Source organism: Osmia bicornis, unplaced genomic scaffold, assembly GCF_907164935.1.
Source record: "Osmia bicornis bicornis unplaced genomic scaffold, iOsmBic2.1, whole genome shotgun sequence".
In the NCBI taxonomy this organism is placed as follows: Eukaryota; Metazoa; Arthropoda; class Insecta; order Hymenoptera; family Megachilidae; genus Osmia; species Osmia bicornis.
The window spans coordinates 109,246-136,712 of NW_025791128.1; the positions used below are offsets into that span (position 1 = coordinate 109,246).

At 51.6% G+C, this 27,467-nt stretch overlaps 1 protein-coding gene across 1 annotated transcript in view; it reads left to right on the forward strand.

The window, feature by feature from the left end:
* The first annotated feature begins 11,508 nt into the window (after positions 1-11,508).
* LOC123988794 overlaps positions 11,509-27,467 on the forward strand; it is a 62,677-nt gene continuing 46,718 nt past the window's right edge. The window contains exon 1 of the mRNA XM_046289538.1: positions 11,509-14,148. Coding sequence (XP_046145494.1) covers positions 11,509-14,148 — 2,640 coding nt within the window. The remainder of the gene's footprint in view (positions 14,149-27,467) is intronic.

A 27,467-nucleotide genomic window follows, 5' to 3' on the forward strand; every position in this document is an offset into this window, starting at 1 on the left:
CCCCACCTCGGTACGGCGGCAGGTCCTCAACCAGTCCCGCCCGGTGGCCAGCAGGAAGTAGTCGTCTGCGAATACCGTGGCCCACACCCCGGGCGGGAGGATCACCCGCAGGGCCGCGTTGTACCCCACGTTCCATAAGGGGGGCCCAGTTTGGACCCCTGGGGCACTCCGCAGTCGACCTCCCTCCAGTGCAGCGTACCGTCCCGGCCTGTGTACAGTATCCATCTGCCATCCAGGAAGGCCCCGATGATCCTCTGCAGATACGGGGGGACGTTGTGGTGAACCAGCGCCCCCCGTATCGTCCAATTGGGCAGGGTGTTGAACGCGTTTGTGGCGTCCAAGGAGACGCCCAGCGCCCCCCCCCCCCCCCCCCGGGACGTGGCCGACTCGGCGAGGGTGCGCACCCGCTGGATAGCGTCGATGGTGCTGCGACCCTCGCGAAACCCGAACTGGATGTCGGCCAGATCGGGCCCAACGCTCGACAGGTGGTGGAGGAGGCGGTTTGCGATGACACGCTCGAAGAGCTTTCCCACCTCGTCCAACAGCACAATGGGCCGGTACGCAGAGGGAGAATCTGCGGGCCGTCCGTCCTTTCGGAGGAGGACCAGCCGCCCTTCCTTCCAAATCGAGGGAAACAGCCTCGGACCTAGGACGCTGGACGCGATAACCCAGGCGCGGCCGGGGATGCCGTCCGGGCCCGGGGCGGTGTTCTTGGCCCTGAGCCTCCTGACGGCCTCGTCCAGCTCCTCCTCTGTGACCCCCAGGTCGGCGGACCAGGCGACGGGCTCCGCCGGCCCTTGCTGGTGGCGCGGGTGCGACGTTCCCCCGAAACGTGGGAAGAGGGTGTCTATTACCCGCGTCAGCAGCTGGGGGTCCAGGCTCTCCGAGACCGGGGGCGCCCGTGCGCGGAGCTTGCCCGTGACCATCCGGTAAGGGCGCACCCACGGGTCCTCGTCCAGAGAGCCCTGGAGCTCCTCCCACGCCCGGGATTTCGCGTCCCTGATGGCCTGCCTCAGGGCTACCACGAAGACCTGGTATGTGCCCCTCAGCAGATCCTCCCTCGCCGGGTCGCGGACTCGAGTCCTTCGGGCGCGCTGCCACTGGCGCCGGGCATGCTGACACTCGGATCGGAGATCCGCAATGTTGCCCGACCACCAGTACACCGCCCTCCGGGGGGGCAGGCGTGGGGCCCGGGAATGGCGGTGTCGCATATTGCGTTCACCGCCTCCCGGAACCACTTGGCCTCCCCCTCAACGTCCACGACCGGCCCGGCCGGAAGAGCTGGCCAGGCCACGGCAAGGGCTGCGGCCATCAGCATGTCCTTGTCCAGCCTCTTCAGCACCCAGCGACACAGCGGCGGGCCACTGCGCCGGTCGGAGGGCGACGGGGAGGGAGTAGCTGAAGGTGATGTATAGGTGATCACTCAGCGTCTCCCTCGCCGCCACCCTCCAATTTTCCAGATCCACAATGGATTCCCCCTGAGCCCGAACGCAGGTGCTGGCGGAGCCCCTGTTCAGCAGCAGGAGCCCTGCGCCAGCCGCCCAGAGCAGTACCGCCCTTCCTCTCGCGTCGGTCCTCGGGGACCCCCAGGCTTCGGCCTTGGTGTTGAAATCCCCGAGAACCAACGTCGGCCAGGTGTGGGAGCTAACCAGAACGCTCCCCACCCGGTCCAGGAACTCCTCGAACCGCTCCAGGGACCAGCTGAGCGGCGCGTACACGCCCACCACTGCTACCCCCCCCCCCCCCCCAGTCAACGGCTTCGGAACCCCGCCCCCGTGCTAAGACATCGGCGGGCGGGGGGACGTGCCGGCCCCCCAGGACGATGGCGACGGAGCCCGCCGCGTCGCCGAACCGGTTGGGTCGGTCCAGTACGCGGTACGCCTCCGACACTACCGCAACCTCAATCTGCCTCTCGGCCAGGGTTTGGAGCAAAGGGTCCTGTGCCTCGGCCGAGTGGTTGATGTTGGTCTGCAGGAAAGGACCCTTAGGCTCCATTGCGCGCCATCTCCACCGCTGCCTCCACAGCTGCTCCTGCGTTGCTGGGGCCCGCTACCCCAGTTGGCGATGCAGCCGGGGCCTGCTTCGCGCTCGTCTTTTTGGCGGGCTTCTTCCGCCCCTTCTTCGAGGAGACCGAAGGGCATCCTCTGGTCCCCATCCTGTGCCCCGCGGGCCGCCCTGAATCGGTGCACAGGGGGCACCGCGGCGGGGCCGTACAGCCACTGGCTCGATGGTCCAGATCGCAGCAGTTGAAGCAGTGATCCGAACGATCGACCCCGCAGGGACACCGCTGCCTGACATGTCCAGTCTCCAGGCAGCGGTAGCACTGCAGGGGGCGAGCCGCCAGGGCCTCGTCCCGTGCTGAGGACCAGCCGACCCTTAGCCTCCCCGCGTCGACGCCCTTATTCGCTGCGGTGAGGGGGCACCTCACCCAGACCCTCCCCAGGGGTGGGCGCGAATCTCCCCTACCTTAACCTCCTCCGCGATGCAGGCGCCTCCGGCTGCCACCGCTGCTGCCACCTCCTCACGGGTGACCGAATCGTCGAGCCCGATGAGGCGGATCTCGCCCATCTTAACTGGGCACGCCACCCTAACCCCATCGGACCCGCGGAACACGGTTTGGAGGCGGCTAGCCAGGGCCGCCGCCTTTGCCGCCCTCTCCGTCCCAGCGATCTCCACGACAAGACCGCCGGTGGCCGCGCGCCTGGGCCGGAGATCGGTGATGCCGATCTCCGCGAGGTGGACCTCCTGCCTGGCCCTGATCATGGCCTCGCAGCAGGTGGTCTTCGCCCCGGGCGCTACTGTTAGCGTGACCGCCGAGGTTTTGGGCGGGCGGGCGAGGCGGGGCTTCTTTGTAGCCTCCTTTGTCGCCTTGCCCCTCGCGGTTCCCTCCTTTCGTGCGGCCGGGGGATGGGTTGTCCCGGCCGTCGTCCTCCTCCCCGTCTTCTTCGCCGGCGGCGGCGGGGGGGCCGTCTCCCCATCCTTTTTCTTCGCCTCCACCTTTTTGGCCTTGCGGCCCCCCACTGTCGCCCACGTGTCAGTGTCCCTGCGGTGCTCTTCGCGGATCCTCTCCATTCTAGTGGCGACGAAGGAGGAAGAAGCCACTGGCTGGGCGGCCGCTCCGGGTCCCGCCGTCTTCGCACCCCTTTTCTTGGGGTCAGCAGCTGTTTGTGCCGTAGGGGGCTCCATCGGCTGCTGCTTTGGCACGGTTTTTCCGGTGGGGAGCTTCTTGGCGCGTGTCTCTTGGCTTCGTGCCAGGTACCCGGCGAATTCTTGCCTGAGGCCCGCCACAGTCCGTGCAAGGAGGGCCGTGATGCCCTCCATGAGCGCGGCGGTCTCAGGCGCCCCGGTCTTTTCGGTCGCGGCGCAAGCCGCGTCCTCGGAGGGTCCGGCCTCAATCCGCACCACAGCCCCCCTGGCGGGCTACGGTGAGCGCACCGGGGCGGGGTCCTCCGTCTCCTCCAACGTGGTAGCCCTCCGACTGCTCCTCTTCGGGCCTCCGGGCCTCCTGCTCCAGCGGGGACGCCGGCCGCGACGCCTTCCTGGTGCCAGGGGCGGCCGGGGCTTCTACCGCCGGGGGCCTCTCGCGCAGAGCCCCCAGCTCCCGCCGCAGCGTCGCAATCTCCTCCCCTTGTGACGCTATTTTGGCGTCGCGGAGCTGTAATTGGGCCCTGAGCTCCTCCGTTTCATGGTCGTCGCGGTGCCGCACGGCCCTCAGCCCCAGCTCGTTTACGACCGCCTCCACGTCGCGGGATGCCTTCCTGAGGGCACGGACACAGGTGCCCTTCAGGCTTTTGGAGCACTCCGCGACCTTCTCGACCTTTACCGCGCCCTCCATGGCGCGTGCCACAAGGTCTGGCGATGGAAGGTGGCGCACCTCCCGTGCAATTTCCTCCGCCTCCCTCAGCTTCAGGGCCGACCATCTTGGCTGTCGGGGGGCCGCGCCGACGTCCAGCAGCTCCCTAGTTGCCTGGAGCTCCATCTCCTCCCGCTGTAGGCGCAGGAACTCCTCTTTCTTCGCGGCATGGGCCACGTAGTCCCCCGATGTAGGGGGGCGTCCCCAATTTACCGCAGCCGAGGTGCTGGGGGTCGTGGGCGGTACCGAGATCACCGGCCCATCCGACTCCTCCTCGCTGTCCCCCGGCTGTCGCCAGAATCCCCTATCAGAGGCAGCAGAATAAGCCCTGCTGCCCCTGGTGGATCCCGCCGACATGGGTCGCGCCCTTCTGGCCCGAGTGGGAGCCCCGGGCCCCAGCTGCGCCGTCTCCTCATCCCTCGCCGACCTGACCGTGTCAGGTTCCCTTGCCTGGTTTGTCATCGTTTCGTCCCGTCCTGCGTTTTGTTTTTGGTTTGTAGAATTTTCCATACACGTCCCACGAGTAGGTCGGAACATAGGTACACCCAGGCAGAGCCGCCTTAGCTGGGTAAGGCAGATACACCCGGGGGGTCGCCAGGTACCCCGTGGTTGGTCGCTAGCGATTGGTGCACCCACCAGCCACCCCTGGCGCTGACTCCAGGAGCACCTTCCTCACCGCGTGCCGCAGCTTGGGGCTAGGGATTTTTGAAGAGGTTGTCATCCTCGCAGGCCGGCCGGTTAAGGCGAGCCTCCCGTTCCAGCGAAACGTGACCACTGGGTTACGGTATAATTGCTAGGGCACTCCGGGTTCGCTACCCGCACCAGACTGCCACGCAGCCTGGCCCCTGGAGAACTCGACGACGCCGCTGCAACGTTCATCACCCCTCAGCCCTGGACCTTACCGGCATGGTACTACTTTCCAAAGTCCAAGGGCCGTAGCCCAAGGACTCCGCCGGCATCGCCCCAAGTTCTCATTGAGGTTGTTCCAGCGGCAGCGAGCGTCCCCCTTTCAGTCGCCTTGTACGACAGGCAGGGGTTACCGTGTCTGCATTCTATCCCCCAGTCACAGGGAAGGTTTAGTGGGCTTTCCTTCCCTTGGTGTTTGGTCCGCGGGAGCTATCGGTCCTACCCTCCGTGCACTCGGAAAAGTGCATGGCGAGCATTCCCCCATCCGCCACCTGGGGATGCGCCACGTCGGGGTATCACCTCCCCGCTTATCCTCGATAACCAGGTACGTCCGTGGTCCCCGAGCAACCTAACCTAACCTAACCTAACCTAACCTAACCTAACCTTTTTTTTAATATTTTGACAGCAAGAAAATATATTTACGTAAGCGAGGAACCCGTCGGGTTAGGAGGGGTCTCGGGCAGTGTGGGACTCAAAGGTTCATACCAAAACTGGTTTCCCTGTGTTGGATCGTTACAGTACCCCAATACCCAATAAAAACTTGCTCCGTATCGGCCACAGATACCTCCGGCAACCCCAGAGGGCTTTAATGGAGAGCATTCTGTGTAGCCACGATGTTGCTTACACATCGACCGACTCGGACGACCTAAAGGCGTTCAGTCGTCCAAGAACGTCGCGGGTAAGCCCCAGCGCACCTCCGCTTATAACGCAGGCCTTTTTGACCGACAGTGATTTCATTTAGCCGCAGAAGGTATAGAGTGCGTTGGTGGACACTCTACAGCCGCTGTGCGTACACACCGCCGGAACTGTGCATTATCCTTGCAGAATCATTCTTCCCTACCCGTATGTTTCCGCAGGAAATGTGTAGGATTGAGCTGAGCCGCTTGGTCACTAGAGGTCGCAACACACATCTGGGCGAGCTAAGCCTCTCGATGGGCGGACTCAGCCAGGGACAGGTCGCGACAACGAAGGAGTGCTCCCATGAATGCGAGAGGGAGGCGGGCCCGAGCCGCCTGGACACCAGAGACCGCTTCACACATTTGGGTGAGCTAAGCCTCTCGATGGGCGGATTTCGGGCCTGGAATTGGTTACGCGCACTGAGGAATGCACGCATGATAGCGAGCGAAAGGAAGTCTTGGGAAGGAATACTCATGAATCTGAAGGAATGCTCATGCGAGAGCACGCGGTAGCGCTCGGAACGCTCGTGTCGTTTGTCACATGCATTCATCCATCCATTCAGTTCATTCAACTCTATACTACATGTGTGTAAGGGCACCGTAACAGGAACGCTACGTATAGTCCGGATGCAATCAGAGAACCTAAGGGGAAGAACAAGAAGGGTCGCGGTTCGCCGAGAGTCGGCCAGCGAGAGGAAGGTTCAGGCCGGCCGGTCTCGATCCACTGCCCAGCAGGTACAGCAAGAGGGAAAGATCAAGCACAGGATGCCGCAAAGAACGAGCGCCGGGAGGGAGATCAGAGAAGAAGCCGCGAGTCGGGATCCGCAGGAGAGCCGAGACGCGAGCATAATGCGTCCGAGATTCGAGGGCGCTAATTGGAGATCGTACGCCGCAGAAAATGCGATTTAAATTAAATTTGATTAAATTGATTAAGATGTAATTTGAAAAATGTAATAGAGTTCAAAGTTCAACAAAATCTAAATTGGCAGGGAACTAGAATTGGTGATCCGCAGTTGAAGACCGCGATAATATTATAATTGAGAGTTGATACGGGTCAAACCTTGAATTTCAAACTTATCATTAAATACGGAGGTAATTAGATACAATTTCCGCGAGAGAAAGTTCGTGCGGATTGCTTTCAAAATTTATTTCCAGAGAGAGAAGTAGGTGTTCGGAAAAAGGAACAAATCTTAGAATTGTCTTATCAAGATTGGAATTTAAGATTAGACGTGAGAGCTAGAAGTATAAGGGCGCCTCGTCAGGCGGGTGAGAGGCACGTACAAGCAGGTGATGACCGGATTACGTCACCCACTCGCAGGTAGCGGCCGGAACCGGGTCAACGAGTCACCCATCGGCCGGTGTCCGAAGGGATGCGAACGGGCCTCATCCGTGCATGTCGGCTTGTTGCTGCCTATCTAGAGGGGCTAAACGCGCGGTGCCTTTTAAGTCGCCTTTGATGACAGGCTTGGGAGGCTGGAGACGTATTCTGTAACCCCCGCCTCCAGGGGAGACTTGATTCTATACTTCCACAGCAAATAGGATCTGATATAATCGAAAGTCTGGTCTATGCTTTATTAAGTCAACACCCTTGACCGTTATTGATCAGTGAGTGCAATTGATTTAATTGTAATTTATTCACGTTATTAATGTTGACTTGATTAGGTCCTTTCATCGAAGGCTTGGTAAGTTTTGGGTTGCCGGGCTTTGTTGAAGACGACCACGAGACCCCTGCTTCGATCGAGGGGAGGCGAGAAAGCGAGGGGAGTGTGCCGAAGCGCGTGTCTCGAAAGCGGGGCTCAAGGGTTAGGGACTACCCCTCGCGGGTTCCCCCAGCCACAACGATTGCCGGCCGCTCTGTATATAAATTGGGGCACCTCGTAGGGGCCTTCATTTAGTACATTTCTAACTGGGGAAGTCGCTAGTTCGCGCTGTTTGTGGTGCTCCGAATCGAAGCTTGGAGCAATACGCGTGTGTCGATACGTGCGCCGTGGTGCAGTGAGGGGTTATTGTGCATAACTAAGCGCAGCAGATCAGCACATCACACCACAGCACATTGCTCATCCTTGGAGACAAAAGGAGAGTGTGGAGACAGCAAGAGAACGCGCAGGGTTAATGGTGCCTCGTCGAGTCCGCCGGCGAGGCTCCCGTCACTCCCGCGGCACACGCGGATCCCGGGCGAGGGGTGGCCGCGAGCGCCGGTGAGGCCAGACCGGCGAAATTAATGGCATTAGTGAGGGCAAGCCAAACGCACGCACGTACTCAACCCGACCACCTAATTATGTTTGCGAGTATGTGAGTTAAGTATGTGAGTTTAGTATGTGGATTATTGTATCTGCGAGTTTATCTGTGAATTTATATGTCAAGAAAACATTTGTAAGGGAAGGTAAGGAGTTACGTAGAATGTTATTAATAAATGGACGCCTTGCAGGCATTATTGCTTGATCATAACTTAATGTTTGTGTTTACCCAGTCCAGTAATAGGAAAGCTGTACTCGTGTCATAAAATAGGGCACATACACAGAAGTTCGAAGGTAGGGTTCACTCATTGAGTTGATCATTACCGGCACAATCGATGCCAAGTATATTATTCGCGTGTCTGGAAAATTGAGGCGATGTCGTACTCGTGAGGCCACGCTGAGCGAGAGCAGGGTGGAAGGTGAGCCGCGAAGGAGCACTTCCGCACGGGCAACTTGCCAAGCCATATAAAATCCGACTTAAAAGTTTAATGGGTGCAGTATGCAGGCCAGGCAGTCCGAAGCCGGGTTAACGAGTTCCGTCACCTTTGGCAAATAGCAGTTGGGAAGGGCCCATACTGGGAGTACGGTAAGGAAAATCAACCGCGGATCGGAGTCCGGGAGAGGGTCGCGACCCGAGCTTAATACGCCTGAAACTCGAGGTCATCAATTGAAAATCATGCTGTGCAAAATGCAATTATGATTAAATTGATGAAACGCAATCTTGAAATAGTAACAAATTCTAAAGTTGACAAGGAACCAGGGTCAATGATTCGTAGGTGAAGGACTATGTTAGTATTATGATTGAGAATTGAGAAGAGTCGTAGATTTGATTTAACTTATCATAAAAATAAAATTAAGAGGCAATTAATACAGTCCTGCGAAGGCAATTGATGCGAATCTTTTTCAAAATTAAGCGTTGCCAGGGAGATAGGTAGGTATTCGAACAATGAGGCATGTATTAGAGTTGAGTTTTCATGATTGGATTTAAAATTAGGCGTGAGAGCTAGAAGTTTTAAGCGTCTCGTCAAGCGGGTGAAAGGAGCGCACCGGCGGGCGATGAGCGTATTAAGTCGCCCACTCGCACGTAATGTCCAGAACTAAGTCGATGAGACGACCATCGGCCGATATAAGAAGAACTGCAAGCGAGCCGCGTCCGTGTACGACGGCCTGAAGGCGCCAATCTGGAGAGACTCCGCGCGAGATTCCTTTTTAGTCGCCTTTTACGACAAGCCAGGGAGGCTGGAGACGTATTCTGTAACCCCCGCCTCCAGGGGAAATTCAATTCCATATTTCAAATCATAGCCCAGCAAAGAACCAGGACACGAACGTGATGAGCCTGGAGTTTGAGGTTGCCGATTGACGGTTCTGCAGCGCAGGAAATGCAATTATATTTAGGTTGATAGAATGTAGTTTGCATAAAAGGGTATGTTATAGTTCAACATTTCCAAATTAAGGGCAACAGGGAGCTAGAGTTGATAATTCATAATTCATAATTATGTATCTATACTAGTGATTAGAAGTTGAGAGGGATTCGTAAATTGAGTTTTGTATTAACGTGGGTGTTTGCGAAAGAAAGCGTTACAAAAAAATTATTAATGTTTAAATTCAACGTTTATTATAATAACAAGAAAATACAGAGCCGAAAAACACGTTTCAACAAATCGGAAGAAAGAAAAACCGTTCTAGAATAGTCTCGCGCTAAACCGCAAAAAATTGTCGAACGCGGAGACGAAAAAAGGCCTGACCCCGGCCTCCGGCCCGGCACGGAAGAGTGTCAGGCCCTCATACATAGACAGACCACGAAGCATATTACCAAATAAGGTAATAAAAAGGTCACGGAGCCCCCTAATTGGCGCTCGGGCGCTCCGTGAAACAAATCCGTGTGTCAACCGGAATCTATAAAACAGCCGGAACAACAAAGGCGTTTAGAACAATTATAGACGAACCTTGGCGAGCGAATACAGTGATTTTTCAAAGTTTGAAAGTGTGGCGCGAACGGTAATCTGTAATAAACCGACCTCCGCAGTAAGCGGTTCTTATATTTATTAAACTGTTTCCTAATCAAAAGTGCAGCACATTTATTTAAAAACCGGTTCACTAGCGGCATAATATTGCGGCAACAGCCAGTCATAAACTCGCAACCAGTAAAAGTGGTCCTTCGAGCCGGATATAGTGATCGGGAGTGCAGTTTGTGCTTAATACACGGTGCCTGGGCTTCAAAAGCAACGACACTCTTTACCGGATTATACCGGGGCGCACAAATTTGCCAGCAAAAGGTGCCTGGGCTTCACTGAAGCAGCGACACCCTCCAACACACTACACGGAGTCAATCAACCGACATGGCCTCCAAGGATTTGTCCCTGAAGGAGCTGTACGCAGCTCAATCCGTCTCCATGGGTCTTATCAGCCAAGCAGTGGAGAACTTCAGTAAGCTGGGAAAGGCGCAGCGAACCGCAACCGTCACCAGCAGCAGACTCAGCAACCTACGTGGATACAGGGAGAGGTTCGTCCAGCAGCACATGCAGATCCTCGCCCTGGCAGACAAGGAAGCAACTGCAAAGGATGAGTACTTTGTCAAAGATTTATTTGTCGAAACATCTTGTATATTTGAAGAAGCGTGCGATTACTTTAACGAATATCTCGCGAAATTAAAGCCTCCGTCGGTCGCGCAGTCGTCGTTTGACGAAAGTCATATTGCTAATTCGCAGAACGTCATGAACTCAATTAAATTACCGCAAATTACAATGCCGACCTTCTCAGGAGACTTTCATGAGTGGGAGAATTATCGCGACTTATTTCTGGCACTAGCAGATCAGAACGGTGCGCTAACAGGGGTACAGAGACTTCATTATCTAAAACCCAGTCTTTCGGGCGAAGCCGCCTTAATTCTAAAGAATGTCGCAGTAACAGAGTCAAATTACACCACGGCATGGGAACTCCTGAGAAAAAGGTACGATAACACGCATCTAATAGTATACTCACACCTGCGAACGCTAACAGAAATACCTAATATAAACCGCCCATCTGCCAAGGAATTGCGCAACCTGCGAGACAAGGCGAACGATGTTCGTCAAGCATTAATTAATTTGGGGAGACCGGTAGCAAGCTGGGATGATCTTTTCAACTTTCTGATAATCTCAAAACTAGACCGCGCATCCTTGAATGATTGGGAGCTTACATTGGGGAGCAGCACCACGCTGCCATCGTTCACAGACTTGGACGAATTCATAACCTGTCGGATACGCGCGGCTGATGCGGTCGAGTCGAGCAAGCAGTCGGCGCAGGTTGACGAGGCAAAGATTAAAAGGCGAAGCTCAGATAAACGCACGTCTATAGTGTCACATCAGACTGACTCTAGTGCTATTAAGTGTGCATTCTGCAAAGCAAGCCACGCCTTAGCAACTTGTAATAAATTTAAGCAGAAGCACGTCAATGAACGGCGGGCTTTTCTTTTCGAGAATCATTTATGTTTTCGCTGCCTCAAACCAGGGCATGGTACAGCAAAATGCATCACAAAGTCAGCCTGCGTCGCCTGTCACGGTAAACATCACACGTTGGTGCACTTTAAAAACGTCGACTCCAATGTCAGCAGCGGTCGAGCTGTTGAAACTCAGCAGAAGGCAGCAGAGATTGATTTACCCTCCACTTCTCAGCAGGATGAGAAGGAGCAATCATCCACGTGTCATATAGCTTTTTCTTGCATTAATAAAGCACTGCTGCTTTCCGTGTGTGTTAAAATTATCGCGGATAACGGTAGAACTATTCTCGTGCGCGCACTGCTTGATCAGGGTTCGCAGGTCACGTGCGTGACCGAACGCATAGCAGATCACTAGAGATGTCCTCTTGTAACCTAAAAAATAGGGAAGAAGCCAAAATTAGATTCTCTGCTCTGGTATTAAAGAGTCTAACCTCTTACACTCCGAGTTCTTTCGAATTCGATTCAAAATGGAAGCACTTAGTCGACTTACCTCTTGCTGATCCACAGCCCAGTAACTTCCAAGGTTTCGACTTACTTATCGGGGCTAACGAATACGGCAAAATCATGCTGGATGGGGTGGTAAAGGGACCACCCGGCACCCCAATCGCGCAGCGTACCGTGTTTGGCTGGGTCCTGTCGGGATCGTGTGGGCCAACACACGGAAGCTCGCGATCGGGGCTGCAAGTCCATCACGTCGAGTTACTCGACGATCTGCATACAAATCTGAAAAAATTCTGGGAATTAGAGGAGACTCCAAAGGGGTTAGGATTAACTCGCGATCAATTAGACTGTGAAAACCATTTCAAAGAAACTCACTGCCGCCGTACCGATGGACGTTACGAGGTTAGGTTGCCGTTCGCAAAAAACCCCAAGCTCACGGTAGGGGACACTGCAAATATTGCAAAGAAAATCTTTCAGTCAACCGAATTGCGAGTAAGGAAGAATCCCGAGGTGTATAGGGAATATCAAACCTTTTTGCAAGAGTATCTTGATTTAGGTCACATGAGTCGAATAAAGGAAACCGAATCTTTAAACGATAAAGTTTTTATTTCGCACTTACCTGTATTGCGTCAGGAAAGCCAGACCACGAAATTGCGCGTAGTCTTCAATGCTTCAATGAGCTCCTCTAACGGCAAATCATTGAATGACTGCCTCCACGTAGGGCCCAATTTGCAAGCAAATCTGTTTGCGATACTGATTAGGTGGCGTTGGCACCGCTTTGTATACACGGCGGACATTGCGAAAATGTTCCGCCAAATACGCGTAGCACCCGAAGACACTAAATATCAGTGTATCTTCTGGCGTTCTTCAGAAAATTCCCCGCTAGCAGCTTATCGTTTGGAAACCGTCACTTACGGCACGGCGTGTGCACCCTTTCACGCCAATCGCGTCTTAAAACAACTCGCGAAAGACGAAGGCGAAAAGTATCCGTTAGGAGCAGCCATCTTGTTAGACGAATTCTACGTAGATGATGCTATGTTCGGTGCAGACGATCCGTTGCTCTTAGTGCACATGCGCAATGAGCTGAACCGATTGCTCATGGCGGGCGGGTTTAAATTGAGAAAATGGGCAAGCAACTCTTCGTCTCTTCTTCAAGATATCCCATCAGAGGATCATGGGCTAGCGGTCAGCAGAACCTTGCAGGATGACGAAAGGGTAAAGGTGTTAGGGATTCAGTGGAACCCCTCCTCCAATGTCTTTCATTTTCACACAAATTCCCCCGAACTTAGGAAATACACGAAGCGGGCATTCTTATCGCTATTGGCAAAAACATACGATCCGTTAGGTTGGATAGCACCCTTTATTGTTCAAGGAAAAATAATCTTACAAAAGTTGTGGCTGGCAAAAGTTGACTGGGACGACAATTTACCGTCAGATTTAGCACGCGATTGTGAGAAGTTTCACTCAATGCTCTTCTATACTAGAAATATTTCGATTCCTATATGGGTAGGCGCAGGAGGGGGGATAAAAACGGTGCAACTACACGGCTTCTGTGATGTCTCTCATCTAGCGTATGCAGCAGCGGTGTATATCCGAGTAGAGTCTTCGTCAACAAAGGTCTCGCTGCTGTATGCAAAAACTAAGGTGGCCCCGTTGAAAGTGCAGAGCATTCCTCGGCTTGAACTCTGCGCGGCTGAGCTGTTGAGTCGTGCGATCAATTTTGTTCTTGGGGCGTTGCGAGTCAAACTCGATGCCATTGTCTGTTGGTCAGATTCAAAAGTCGTATTAGATTGGTTAAATGCGCCTCCAGGAAACTGGAAGACCTTCGTAGCAAATCGAGTATCGGAAGTGCAAACGAGCTTACCCTCTGCACTGTGGCGTCACGTTCCAGGGACTCAAAACCCCGCCGATTGCGCGTCGCGAGGATGCTCAGCCAGGGATCTCAAGGAACATGATCTCTGGTGGAGTGGACCGAGCTGGCTGTCAGATCCCTCAGAGAGCTGGCCACAGCAAGGGTTCACTCCAAGAGACGAGCAGGTTGGCGAGGAATGTTCGGTACAGCTGATTTCAAACGTAGATCGCAAACTAGAACCGTTGGAGGTCTTCTCTCGTTTCTCTTCGTGGCCTAAATTATTGAGAGTACTACTATATGTGTACAAATTCTACAACGCATGTAGAAAAAATCCAAACATAGAGAAGGGCACAGTCGTCTCGAAGTCAGAAATACAGTTCGCAAAAACTAAATGCTTTCAACTGATTCAAGCGAATCACTTTCCAGCAGAATTGAGAGAACTTGCTAAACCAAAAGGAGTGCTGACTAAAAGTTCAATTTTGGCTCTTTCTCCGTATTTAGATAAAGATCACATAATTCGTGTGGGTGGGCGCTTAAAGTACTCCCCTCTGTCGGAATCGGAGAAACATCCGATAATACTTCCGCGATGCCACGTCACTTCACTAATTTTGAGACACGTGCACATCATGACGCAGCATGGAGGGCTGCAACTGACACTGCGAACCCTGCGCCAGCAGTATTGGGTCATTCACGCGCGAACCCAAGTAAAGGGATTAATAGCGAAATGCGTAATTTGCGTTCGACAGCGCGCACAAACTTTACAGCAGCAAATGGGAGACTTGCCACGAGAACGCGTAACCCCAAGTCGTCCGTTTAGCATTGTGGGGGTCGATTATGCAGGTCCATTTGCATGCCGCGTCTCACAAGGCCGCGGGCAAAAAACACGAAAATGTTACCTCGCGCTGTTTGTTTGTTTGTGCGTACGGGCTGTACACTTAGAATTAGTCAGCGACTATACTACAGCCACGTTCTTAGCCGCGTTCGAGCGATTTACGTCACGAAGAGGCCTGCCCGCGAAAGTTTTTTCCGACAACGGCACAAATTTTAAAGGCGCGTGCAACGAAATTAGAACGCGAATACGAAACCTAAGTTCGGATAACGAATTTTGTAATGACGTGGCCACACGGGGAGTGGAGTGGAAGTTTATCCCGCCCGGTGCGCCACACTTCGGCGGTCTATGGGAAGCAGGCGTCAAGAGCGTTAAGCATCATTTAAAACGAATACTAGGCTCCTTTAACCCCACTTTCGAGGAATTTTCGACGTTGCTTTGTAAAATAGAATGCTGCCTCAACTCGCGTCCATTATGTCCGCTTCGTGACGATCCGGAAAGTTTCGATGTATTGACCCCGGGTCACTTTCTCACAGGCTCTCACTAAATGTCCGTACCCGACGTCTCATTGTTAGACGTGGCTGACACGCGACTTTCGAGATGCCAGGCAATACAGAAAGTCCACGAACGATTTTGGAAGCTGTGGTCCGCGGATTACTTGACAACGCTACAAGCTAAAATGAAATGGCGAATCGCGAGCGAGTCGTTGCGTGTCGGCGACTTACAAGGATGGGTTTTTAGGTGTCCGCCTCCGATTGTTTTGATTTTTGGATATGTTTTAAAGGGCCGAAAAATAAGGTGTATGTATCTTTTTATTTTTCCCCGTTTTCATATTTAGGGAGTGAAACGACCCCCTAAAGTTTCGGCTACAATAGGCTATCTCGGAAACTATCATAGTCAATATCTTTCTCGCAACGATTTCCTCCCGCAACCAACATATATGATCAGCTACATTTTATTTAATTCTTTCTCTTGTTTTTATTACACTACAATCTATATATCAAATAACCAAGGAAGTTCTGTCGGCCAAGCATAAGTCATATCATTAAATCGATATTAACGCCATGAAACAGTATCAGTGAATGCATAGAGAAGCGATACTTATTACGCACTTAACAAACAGTAGACAATTAATCATATGTGTACGTATAGTTCTTCAAACCATTATTCATACACTTTGCACTTTCTTGAGAATTTCTGCCACTCATGTACTAATGTACTAATATAATTTTTATTAATATTATAAGCTTTAAATAGCTGTATTAATGCCTAGTATACATGGTAAACGCTAGATATCGTAATTAATATATTAACCAATATATTAACCGTACATCTATATCTGGTATGACAGCGACCCGGCGTATGTGCGCGATGCATATTTAATTTTAAAATATGCAAACATATAAAAGGCAAATATATCATATAATCCATTAATGGATTCAGAAACAAATTTATGTTCTTTTTTGTTATTATGTAAATTGTGATTACTTTTAAAATAATGTTATAAACAAATTTTTTGTTATTAACAAATTATTTTTTACAAAATTTATGACTAGCAGTTATATGTTCATAAAAAACCATGAAACTTTTCCTTCGAAAGCTTTCTTCTATCTATGATAGTTTCCGAGATAGCCGAAACTTTAAGGGGTCGTTTCACCCCCTAAATATGAAACCGGGCAAAAATAAAAAAATTCGTATACCTTATTTTTGAGTCCTTCAAAACATATTCAAAACTCAAAACAATCGGAGGCCCGGAGCAGTGTTTCGGGCCCCCATCCGTTTAACCGCCCCGGCCAGCTCCTCCTCCGTGACCCCCAGTTCGTCGGACCAATTCACCTCCTCGTGGTCGGGCGGGGGGCGGGTGTGTTCCCTCTCTCGTGGGAACAAAGTGTCGACTACTCGTCCCAATAACTGGGGGTCGGGGCTCTCCGTGATCGTGGGCGCCCAGGGCTTCAGCTTGCCCATCACCATTATGTATGGGCGCCCCCATGGGTCCTTCTGGAGAGAGCATAGGAGCTCGTCCCATGCCCGGGATTCAGACTCCCTGATGGCTGCATGTAGGGCAGTCTCCAAAACTCGGTACTGCCCGTACAGATCCTCCTCCCTCGCTGGGTCGCGGAATGTTCTTCTTCTGCGGGCCCTTTGCCACTGGCGACGGGCTGCGAGACAATCTCGTCTCAGATCACCAATTTCGCCCGTCCACCAGTAGGCGGCCCGTCTGGGGAGGTTCTTGGCCCGTCGCACACCGCCTTCATGTCTCCCCGGAACCATTGTACCTCCTCCCCAATGTCCGCGACCGGCCCGGCAGGTGTTGGCAGCCAGGCCAGATCGAGGGCTGCAGCCATCAGCACGTCCTCCTCCATCCGCTTCAGCGCCAATCGTAGCGGTGGTGGTCCACAGGGGCGGCGGGCGGTGGTGGTAAGGTCGAGGCGGATGTATAGATGGTCACTAAGTATGACCGCCTCTTCCACCACCCTCCATCTTTGCACCATACGCACGGCCAGGAGAGTAGCGAAAGACAGATCGACTATAGGCTCCCCCTGGGCACGCACGCAGGTGCTAACGGACCCCACATTGAGTAGGTGGAGTCCTAGCCCCGCCGCCCAATTTACGACCGCCCTGCCTCTCGCGTCTGTCCTCGGGGAGCACCAAAGTGACGCATGGGCATTAAAGTCCCCGAGGACTAGCACTGGTCGGGGGGAACAACGGGCGACAAAGTCCCCCACCCGGTCCAGGTACTGTTCATATTGCGCGAGAGGCCATCTGGGCGGGGCATAGAGCCCCACCACCGCTATTTCACCCCACAGCACGCCGACGAACCCCCGGCCCCGTTCCAGTGGGGCGGCGTGTGGGGGTACTGCGGTGCCAATAATCGCCACAGAGCCGTCCTCGTCCCCGGACCAATCTGGTCTGTCGAGGACTCGGTACGGCTCCGCGGCCACCGCCAAACCAGCCTTCCACTCGGCCAGGGTTTTCTAACAACATGTCCTGAGCCCTGGCCGAGTGGTTCAAGTTGGCCTGAAGTATAGGGCCCTTGGGCCCCATACCTAGCCTTTACGAGCCGCCTCCGCGGCATTTTTACTCGCCGACTTGGCAGGGGGATTTTTCTTGACCCCCTTCTTCGACTACGCAGGCTTGGTCCTTGATGCCTGTTCCTTGGGGGCTGTTCCTGCCCCCTCAACGGCACTCTTCTTCTTCCTCTGGGAGGAGGAGGGGGCACAACCTTTTGCCCCCAATCGATGCCCCGCGGGCCGCCCCAGGTCCGCACAGAGGGGGCACCGCGGGGTGGCGCTACACTTGCTGGCCACGTGGCCCGACTCTCCGCACGCACAGCAGCGGTTAGACCTATCAGCTTCGCAGGTGCATCGCTGCCTAACATTCCCTCTTTCCAGGCAGCGATAGCACTGCAATGGCTGCGGTGGTAGGGCCTGTATTCTGGCCGAGGACCACCCGACCAGAACCCTCCCAGAGGCGGATAACTTTTTGAGTGCCGCTAGAGGGCATCTCGCCCAGACACTCCCCATACTTTGGGGGAGGTGCGAATCTCCCCCATTTTAATTTCTTCAGCAGAGCAACCCCCCGCAACGGCCAATGCGGCCGCCACCTCCGCCGGGGAGACCGAGTCGTCGAGACCGGTCACCCAAACCTCGCCCATTTTTATGGGGCGGGCAACCCTCACCTCGGTGCCGCTGAACACCTGGCGGAGTCGGTCAGCCAACTTGGCAGCCTTGTCCGACCGGTCCTCACCAGGTAACTCGAGGACCAAGCCACCGGTCCGAACTCTTCTGGGCATCAACGCCGTGATGCCCAGCTCCTCCAACTTGACCCGCTCCCGGCAGCTAGGTTGACGGTGACCGCCGCAGTACGAGGATGACGGGGGGCCTTCTGCCTGGCAGGTTGGGCCCCTTGCCCCTTAACCGCCGGTGCCGCCCCTCTCTTCTGCCCCTTCTGGGCAACCACCTTGGAGCTCTGGGAGGGAGGGGCCTTGGCCGCTGCCGCCTTCTTCTCTGCAGCTTTAGCGCGGCGGCCGACCATCGTCACCCAGGTCCCATCCGCCGTCCTCCGATGTTCTTCGACAATCCGGGCCATTCTAGCCTCCACAAATGATACCGGTTGGTCGGGTGCTGAGGAGGGCCCCGGCAACGGCTCCGTGGCAGGCAGGGTCCTATTCCGCACCCGCCTCTCAGCTTCCTTCGTCGATGCAGTGGGGATGGTCGCAGCCGCAGCTCCCCCCTTAACATGCTCCGCCCTCTTAGGCGGGGGCTGGACGGCTGCAATAGCAGCTTTGAAGTTCGCCCGGAGCCCCGACAGGCCCTTTTCGAGGAGAGCCGCAAATCCCCTCATCAGGTTGGGCTCGAGGCCACCAACCTTTCCCTCCTCTTTTCCAGGTGCAGCAGCTGGGATTGGGACTTGCACCACGGGACATTCAGGCGGGCAAAACGGTAAGTCGACAGCTTCGACTGCGTCCTTCCTCCTTTTCCTGCCCGCCTCTTCGCCAGACAACGGCGAGCCGGGCCTCGCCGACCTTTTGGATGGGCCGGGGCCTTCAGGCGCCGGCACCTCTGTGGCAGCGACCCTGCACGTAATGTCTGCCAGGCTATTTTGCAGGATGTTGATTTGGGCCTCCTGAGCAGCCACTTGTTCCTCCCGCAGCTTCAGCTGTTCGCGAAGTTCCTTCACCTCTTTATCGGCCCTGGCAGGTGCAGCGCTGATTCCCGCTTCCGTGTGGATGGCCTTAAGGTAGTGGGAGGCCATCCTCAGCTTGCGAACAAATGTCCCTTTCAGCCCCTTGGAGACGCCCGCGACCTTGTCGATGTCGCGACAGAACTCGAAGGACTGCGCAATAAGGTCGCGCGTGGGGACTTGACTTCCTCCGCCAGGTCCTCAGGGTCCGGGAGGGACCTGCTACCCCGACTCGGTTCTATAGGGTCCTCGTTAGGATCGAGCACCCTCCTCTCCTGCAGCAGGTCAAGTTCCCGGCGCTGGACATCCAGGACTCTCTGCTTAGCCGCCGCGAGCCACACGTACTGGCCCATGGTCGGCGGGCGACTCCTCTTGCTCGTGCGCCGTGCCTCCAGGGATACTGCCGAGGACAGTGACTCGTCCGAGTCCAAGTCCACCTCACTCTCTCTGAATGCGGGGGCATCAGAGGCCGCCGGGGAAACTCCGGCCCCTCCTCGTACCGGCCTCAGGGGAGGCCACTTCACATTCGCCCTAGTTAATCGGTCGGGTAGGCGGCGCGCATCCGTTACCCTGCTAGTGCTGGGCTGCGCCATATCCTCCGCGCCCGTTTCCCGTCTCGCGTCCTGTTGAACATTCGCAGTCGTCGTCGGTACGACCCGTCCAGTGTTTGTTGTTGTTGTTGGCGTTTTTAGTTTCAAGTCATCCATAGTGTTCCGAAGAGTGGGTCAGTCTGTGGGTCCACCCGGGCAGAGCCGCCTTACCCGGGTAAGGCTAGTACACCCGGGGGGTCGCCAGATACCCCGGGGTTGGCCGCTAAAGACTGATGCACCCATCAGCCACCCCTGGCGCTGACTCCAGCGGCGCCCTCATCACCGCGTACCGCAGCTTGGGGCTAGAGATTTTGTATAGCGGTTGTCATCCTCGCGGGCCGGCCAATGAAGGTAAGCCCCCCGTTCCAGCGAAACGTGACCACTGGGTTACGGTGTAATCGCTTGGGCACTCCGGGTTCGCTACTCGCACCCGACCGCCACGCAGCCTGGCCGCTGGAGAACTGAACGACGCTGCAGCCACCTTTTCGCCTTTCCGACCCAGGCCTTACCGGCAAGGGAGGCCCTGACAGGATCCGTAGATCCCACCGGCATCGCCCCGGGTCATCTGCGAGGCTACTTCGACAGCAGCAAACGCCCCCCTTTCAGTTGCCTTGTACGACAGGTAGGGGTTACCGTGTCTGTATTCTATCTCCCAGTCACAGTGGAGGTTTTGATTGGTTTTCATTCCCTTGGTGTTTGGTCCGCGGGAGCTATCGGTCCTACCCTCCATGCACTCGGAAAAGTGCATGGCGAGCATTCCCCCATCCGCCACCTGGGGACGCGCCTCGTCGGGGTATCACCTCCCCCAGCCAGTATGACCCACTTGGCCAGGTCCGTGGGTCCCCCTGAAACCTTTTTTTTTTTTTTTTTTTGGTTCTGGTGGAAGAGGAAATGCGTTTGCGTACGCGCGGGTTGGTTCCCCTTTTCGTCTATTCGGCTAGAGGGGACCCGGGCAGTGTGGGACTCAAGTCCGCCCTGAAGGGACAGCCTGGCGCCCGTGAGGTGAGGGCAAACCCAACGAGGCAACGCTAGAAGGGAGCAACCTGGCAACCCAACCCGTAAGGGTTGAGTTTAGCGCAAGAGTAGGCCACAGCCCCGAAGGGGCGGCCTAGACGGGCAGCCCAGCGTGGGCACTCCCGAGGCTGGACATACTACCCACTAAAACCTCTCCCCTAACGTGGGCCGCCGGCACCTTTTCAGTCGTTAGAATTCATAAAGGAATACCAGCGTATAGCCACAACGACGCTTCGGTACTTCAACGCATTTCGCGTTATTGCGGCCGCCCGCAAAAACGCCATGCGCTAGGCACATGGGGCATCTGCGGATCCACGCCGTTGCACCTCCGATCCAGCGGTAGGACATTTTCAACCTGTATGGTAAGGCACAGGATTTTTCTTCGGCCACGACTAGGAACCGAAGTAAGCCCATTCCGAATGGTCGGGCCATGTGTTCACCTGCCAGGGCAGGAGCTTGCTCTTCGACACGGCCAGGAACCGGGACATCGTATCTCCACGGCTGACCGTGTCCATCTTCGTCCACCGTGGTTGGTTGATAATGATGATGTGGCTTATCCTAGATGTCATCACGCCCACCTGACCTTCCACGAGGACAGGCCATTTTTCTTCAGCAACGATCGGCACCGGGGGGACATCTTCTCGGCGCGACCGCGCCACCTCTTCGTCTGCCTAGCATTATTGCCAGGACAGTGGTTCCTCTTCGGCCAGAACCAAGAACCGGAGCTCCTGCTCAACGGGTGATCGCGCCATGTGTTCACCTGTTTTAACAGGGCTTGGTCTTCAACACGGCCAGGAACTGGGACATCGTATCTCCACAGTTGGCCGTGTCCATCTTCGTCCACCATGGTTGGTTGATAATGATGATGTGGCTTATCCTTGCAGTCATCACGCCCACCTGACCTTCCACGAGGACAGGCCATTTTTCTTCGGCCACGACCAGGAACCGGAGCTCCTGCTCAACGAGTGGCCGCGCCATGTGTTCACCTGTTTTAACAGGGCTTGCTCTTCAGCACAGCCAGGGCCCAGGGCGAGTCCTTTCCCCGGTTGACTGTACCACATGTTGGTAGGCTGCAATCCTCGATGACCTGTCCCATACATACTTTACACACACATACACACACGCTCATCACAAGCATAGCGCTTCGAGTAGCGCTTCGAATGCCCCAAATATGCAACGATAAATAATGAATAAATAATGAGTAAAGAATAAATGAATTGTGACGGTTTATTCCCGCCGGTGGGTGCCGACTCAGTCGGTGGGCCGGGGGACTTGAGAATGAGTGAGGCGAGTGTATGTGTAAATAATAGTTATTTATTCTAAAGGCTTAAGAGTATATATACAGGGTACTTAGTCTACGGTCCTGAGCTTCCTCTCAGTTTAACTTATATCTAACTCGAGCGGCTTACGTCTACGCGGCTTATACCTACGGCTTATAATTACGACTTATAACTACGGTGCGGCGCGGTTTGTCGCGGTTCGGCGCGGTTCGGCGCGGTCCGGCGCGGTCACGGTTCGGCGCGGTCACGGTTCGGTGGTCACGGTCCGGCGGTCACGGTTCGGCGGCCCGGTTCGGCGCTCTGGTCACGGCCCGGCGATCCGGTCGATAGCGGGAGTGCTAGGCAAGTACGGAGGCGATGTCACATCTGGGGCGAACGGTCGCGATGCGCGTCTCGTTCGTCCCGACAGTGGGGAGACCGTGGCTCCAGCGGACACCCGGCAAGCGTATGGTCCGGCCCGGCGGTCAGGAAGCCGTCTGGGGTATCCCTGACAGTGGCTGGCGGAACAGTGATGATTTCGGCGGCGGTCGCAAACGCGTCCCGTCGTCGAACACTGCTGGAGGAGTGTACGGAATCCAAAAACGGGTTTGATCTGTCTCGCTATGGCGCATAAGTTGAATGTCGCTCGGAAAACCGATCTGGCTTTAGACGGCTTGCGCCGCGGTATATAGCTCCTCGCGAGGCCGTTTGCCTCGCGGGTTCGCGATCCGCGCGGTCGCCACCTGGTGCCGGTGTCGGCACTAGGCGCGAGTCGGCGGTGGTACGGTTGCGGGCCCGCAGTGGCTCGCGAGTTCGCGGCCTCTATGTATATCCTTACAGAATAAATAAATGAATAAATGAATGAGTGAATGAATAAATAAATAATGAATAATGAATAGGAATTAATAAGCACATGAAGCCCATGAATAGAATAGAGGAGCCCATACATTCAATAACAGCTGTCACAATAAGCATACTAAACATACTAAACATACTAAAACTGGTTAAATCAAATCACAAATACAACGGGAAATAAATATATATATGCATCTAATGCATCTAATGCAATAGAGCAGTTAATGAATAGTTAACAGTAAAAGAAACAGTAAGCAATATGAGAACGTGAGAAACTGTGAAATAATCATAAGTAGTATTGCACGCAAGCAGGCAAGCGAGCATATGTGAACTGGACATAAGCAAATGACCAACAAAACCTCCAAAACCTAAAACGTCAAACATACATACATACAGCCGAGCAGCCAAATAGCAGAAGAGGAATATTTAACATTCAACACTAGCGCACAATATAATCACATAAAATTAAACTCAAGATAAACCATAAATTTGAGATGAAATAAACCAAGGATGTGAACCGTAAAGTAAAATAAAGTCGCCAGACAGATAGCAAATAGCAAGCCAGCCATGAGAGAAGAGAAGCAAACATAACATAACATAGAATGCTACTAATTATTATCAGAGGTAAAGGTAAATAAGGTACAGTATAAAATATAGAATATAGGGTATAACCAGAAAGTAAGCTGGGAAGAAAATAAATAGGTGAGCGTAATGTAATACTAATAATTGAAACCATTCATTGAAACTCTTAAGTTACTTAAATTTACTTGCAGGAACATTTACGCGACCACAACCTCAACGTGGTTGGCAAGCGAACATGATGCAGTACAATCAATGATCAAATGAAGGCAATAAAAAACGATTAGAAATTATTGCGAGCAAATCATCAATAAAGATAAGTAGCAACATATACCTCATAATGAGAATAATAGGAAGAGACAGAACTGTTAATATCAGAAATTAGCCATAGTATTAAATGTAAAATGTAACATAATCCTAGTCTATTTGCAGGAAGCCCTAACGCCAGCCAATGGAAGTGGTGGTAGAGTGTAATTAACGGATAACAGGAGAAAAGAATACCCATCTGATATAATATGGGGAGCACATGAGAGCTAAATCGGCATAAACCATAAGGAGGATCAAACAATTCAAATAGTTATAAATTGAGTAGATTAGATTGTTACTGGATTATAATACCGCTCCCATAAGTATGGTATTAATATTAATACTGATACAGGTAAGTCGATGCAATACAGCGCGTGGTGAAAACTAATCAATAATAAACAATCAATAATAAACCCCACATACAACCATATTACTACTAAATCATAATATAAAGGTACAAGAAAACTAAACTACACTACAATAGATCAAAGTTACTATGAACATATGTGTATATATAATATGTAACGAAAACACTCCAAATATAATCAATTTAATAAGTATACCGATGTAGATAATTAATTAAACTCCTCATACCATAGTCAGTTTAAATGATGCAGTTCCATTGAACCCCCTTTAGTACCAATTAATAGAAAAGGCATATAGGTGCTAAACCAAGCCAGACACTCCTATAAGAAAGTCATATGAGATCCACGGTCAAGAAATTCAAAGAATTTAAGGAACCATAACGCATATATGTATGTATAGAAAACCATAAAGACATTGTATCATGCAGGACGGACTACCGCAGCGTATGCCTCCCTGAGCACCAGCCGTATTAACCAATACTGAACTAACACTTTCCAAATCAGAATCAAAATCGGAATCAGAATTGTAATTAAGAAAGGGTAATTAATGTACAAAAGATTGCATAAAGTACCGTAAGTATTCAAAATACACAGATTCACAACTGTCACAGCTGCACTAGAATTGAATTAAACATAGTATGCAAAACATTATCCTGAGGAGGGGTACGAAGAGCTACAGAAGAACAGTGAATAATATTATAGGAACATGGAACGTAAATCGTAACACTCAATTGAAGAAGAAGTCACTGAAACATGTCAAGTGAAACCAATGTCGTTACACGTCATTCATATCTAAATTGCTAAAGGATATATGATACATCTTATAGTCTACAATTAATTGACAATGCCTGGGAGCCCAAACAACCCCCGAAAGCTTAGAAACAATGCATGATACTACAAGAGGAACTAAGGAGCTAAGAACTACGAAACAAGAAACTAGAATCAGAATCAAACTCACCCTTAAAATATGCAAAGGGATTATAAACGCAATATACGCATATGATATAAACTCATTAATCCATCCAATCCAGATAGACTCTTCTAAATTCCATAATACAAGACCCATTAAACTAAGTCAAATAAATATAACCGCAAATATAATCGCGTATATAATCATCACAGATATAACCAGAGCTATAATCACAGCAGGTAAAATAAAGCAGACACATATTAATAATCTGTATCAAGTAATTTAATTCTATGCAATTCAATATGCCATATGCCATTGTTAATTACTCTGTACATTTACTTACTCAATTATAATACTATAATGGAATAGAAAGTTAGGAAGGTATATAATAATAATGCAATACAATACAATTTAATACGGAATACTGGTTAAGTATAGCCTAACATAGCTAACTAATATAGCTGAATAACTGGACACAATCCAAGGTCTAAGATAATAATATTATAATATAATATATAATATATTCAATGCCTAAAATGGTCACAGATTGAACGCAGGCTGAACGCAATTGAACGTAGATTGAACGTAGCTTGGATGTAATAACATTAATAACATAAATAAAATAATACAATAGGATCATGGTATAATACAATACAATAACAATACTATAATACAATATTATAACATAATACAAAATAACATAATATAATATAACATAATACAGCATATAATATATAATATATAATAGTAAGTAATATAAATGCACCGAATGCATAAAATGCACAAAACGGAGCTAATGATACCACATTAACAAATACACTGCAATTACACTACAATGCAATACCTTCGAGCGTAGCACATTAGTACCCGCACTGTCACAGCAATCACATCCGCACGAATAAATACAAAATTTAAATTAGAAAATTCAAAATTCAATAATTTCAATAAATTCAATTCAATTAATTAATTAATTCAGTTCAATTGACACTTATCACTTAACACTGCGTATCACATCACATCATAGATGACCGATGACCATGTCAACGTCAACTAAGATAGGAAACCGGGCGAAGTAAAATAAAGAGCGCGACCATAAACCATAAAGAACATAGATACCTAGTGTTCGAATTCCCTAGTCCATACCATAATGATTATCGACCATCAAATTAACCACCAAATCATCAAATTAATCAACTAATTATACAGAATATATAAACGTCTTCAGCGCGACCGGCAGCCACCTTGGATGCCGGTCAGGCTGACCAATCACCGAGCTTGACGTCACCGGGAAGAAGCCAACGGCTCTTGCTACGACGAAGCCGGTGGTTCGGCCATTACGGTTTTGTATCGTTACGGTAAACACGTGCAGTACTGATTCCAAAACTTTCTAGTGCAATTAACGAATTTCGATTCTGAAGAACTCAGCATCGCAATGCGAATTCTGTGCCGACGGCCAACGCGAACTCGCGGTTAATCTAGTTTAACGAAATTAGTAGAATTTCGTGGTGACCACGTGTTGAACCAACCGTTTTCCCAATTGTTGAACCGATTCACACGTGGTTTTAATATAGCGCAATCTCAATCGCAAATTCTCCGCGACGCGGGTGAATCTTCACGATCTACGATCATCATAAATTCGTGCAACGCACAATTTATTGTAAATACTGTACATAGTGTATTTGTGCCTGTAAATATACATTGTTTGTTTTGTGCAATCTCAAGTGCATTCATTTTCAATTGCCGTCTCACTGCCGATCCTATATTCCGAACCGGTTCACAATCGCAAGCTCAACACATCCTTACTATCTCGAACACTTTTGAACACATAGATTGCAAATTGTAAATTGCAAATTGTAAATTGTAAGCGATTGCGTCCATACAAATGCAAAAGGAATAAAAATTTACACCGAAAGATGTATAAGGATAAATCAAAGCACGCCTCGCAAGCATCCAAGTTTCCGCCACGCGCGCAAATCCGGCTGTAAATAAACAGGCTTGTATGTACTCTCGTATAGGGACTTTCGAACAACCAGGCAACTGGGCAGCATGCGTCGATTCAGAGAAAAGAAGAGAGATCCATATTGGGGCCTTGCAAGACAACACAATCGGCCAGCGTCCTCGCTCCAAACGACAATAAACAGCCGTTCAAAACGAACGTCTTACCGATTAAGTAAGGAAGAAGAAACACTGTGGCCCCTTTCTTTGAGGTAACTCTGCACTATTCTAAGCTGTATTCACTATTCCGAGCTGTAAATGCCACTTCCAGCGCAGCTGTGCAGAAGAAGAACAAGAAGAAGAAGAAATATCTCGGAATATGTGCGTGACGCCCCTTTCCTTGAGACATATATGCAAATATCTTCGAAACGGTGCGAGCTATGGCAAAATGTTAAGACACCACTTCTTCTGCACAGCGGCGCTGAGAGTGGCATTTACAGCTTGGAATAGTGAATACAGCTTAGAATAGTGCAGAGTTACCTCAAAGAAAGGGGCCACAGTGTTTCTTCATCCTTATAATGTTGGTAGGGCTTCGGAACTTTTAAATATCTCGATATATCTCGAAAACTACGCATCTGATCAAAACATGCCATAGAACATAAATAGTAGCAAATTTGATTTCCTACAAAAAACGTCTC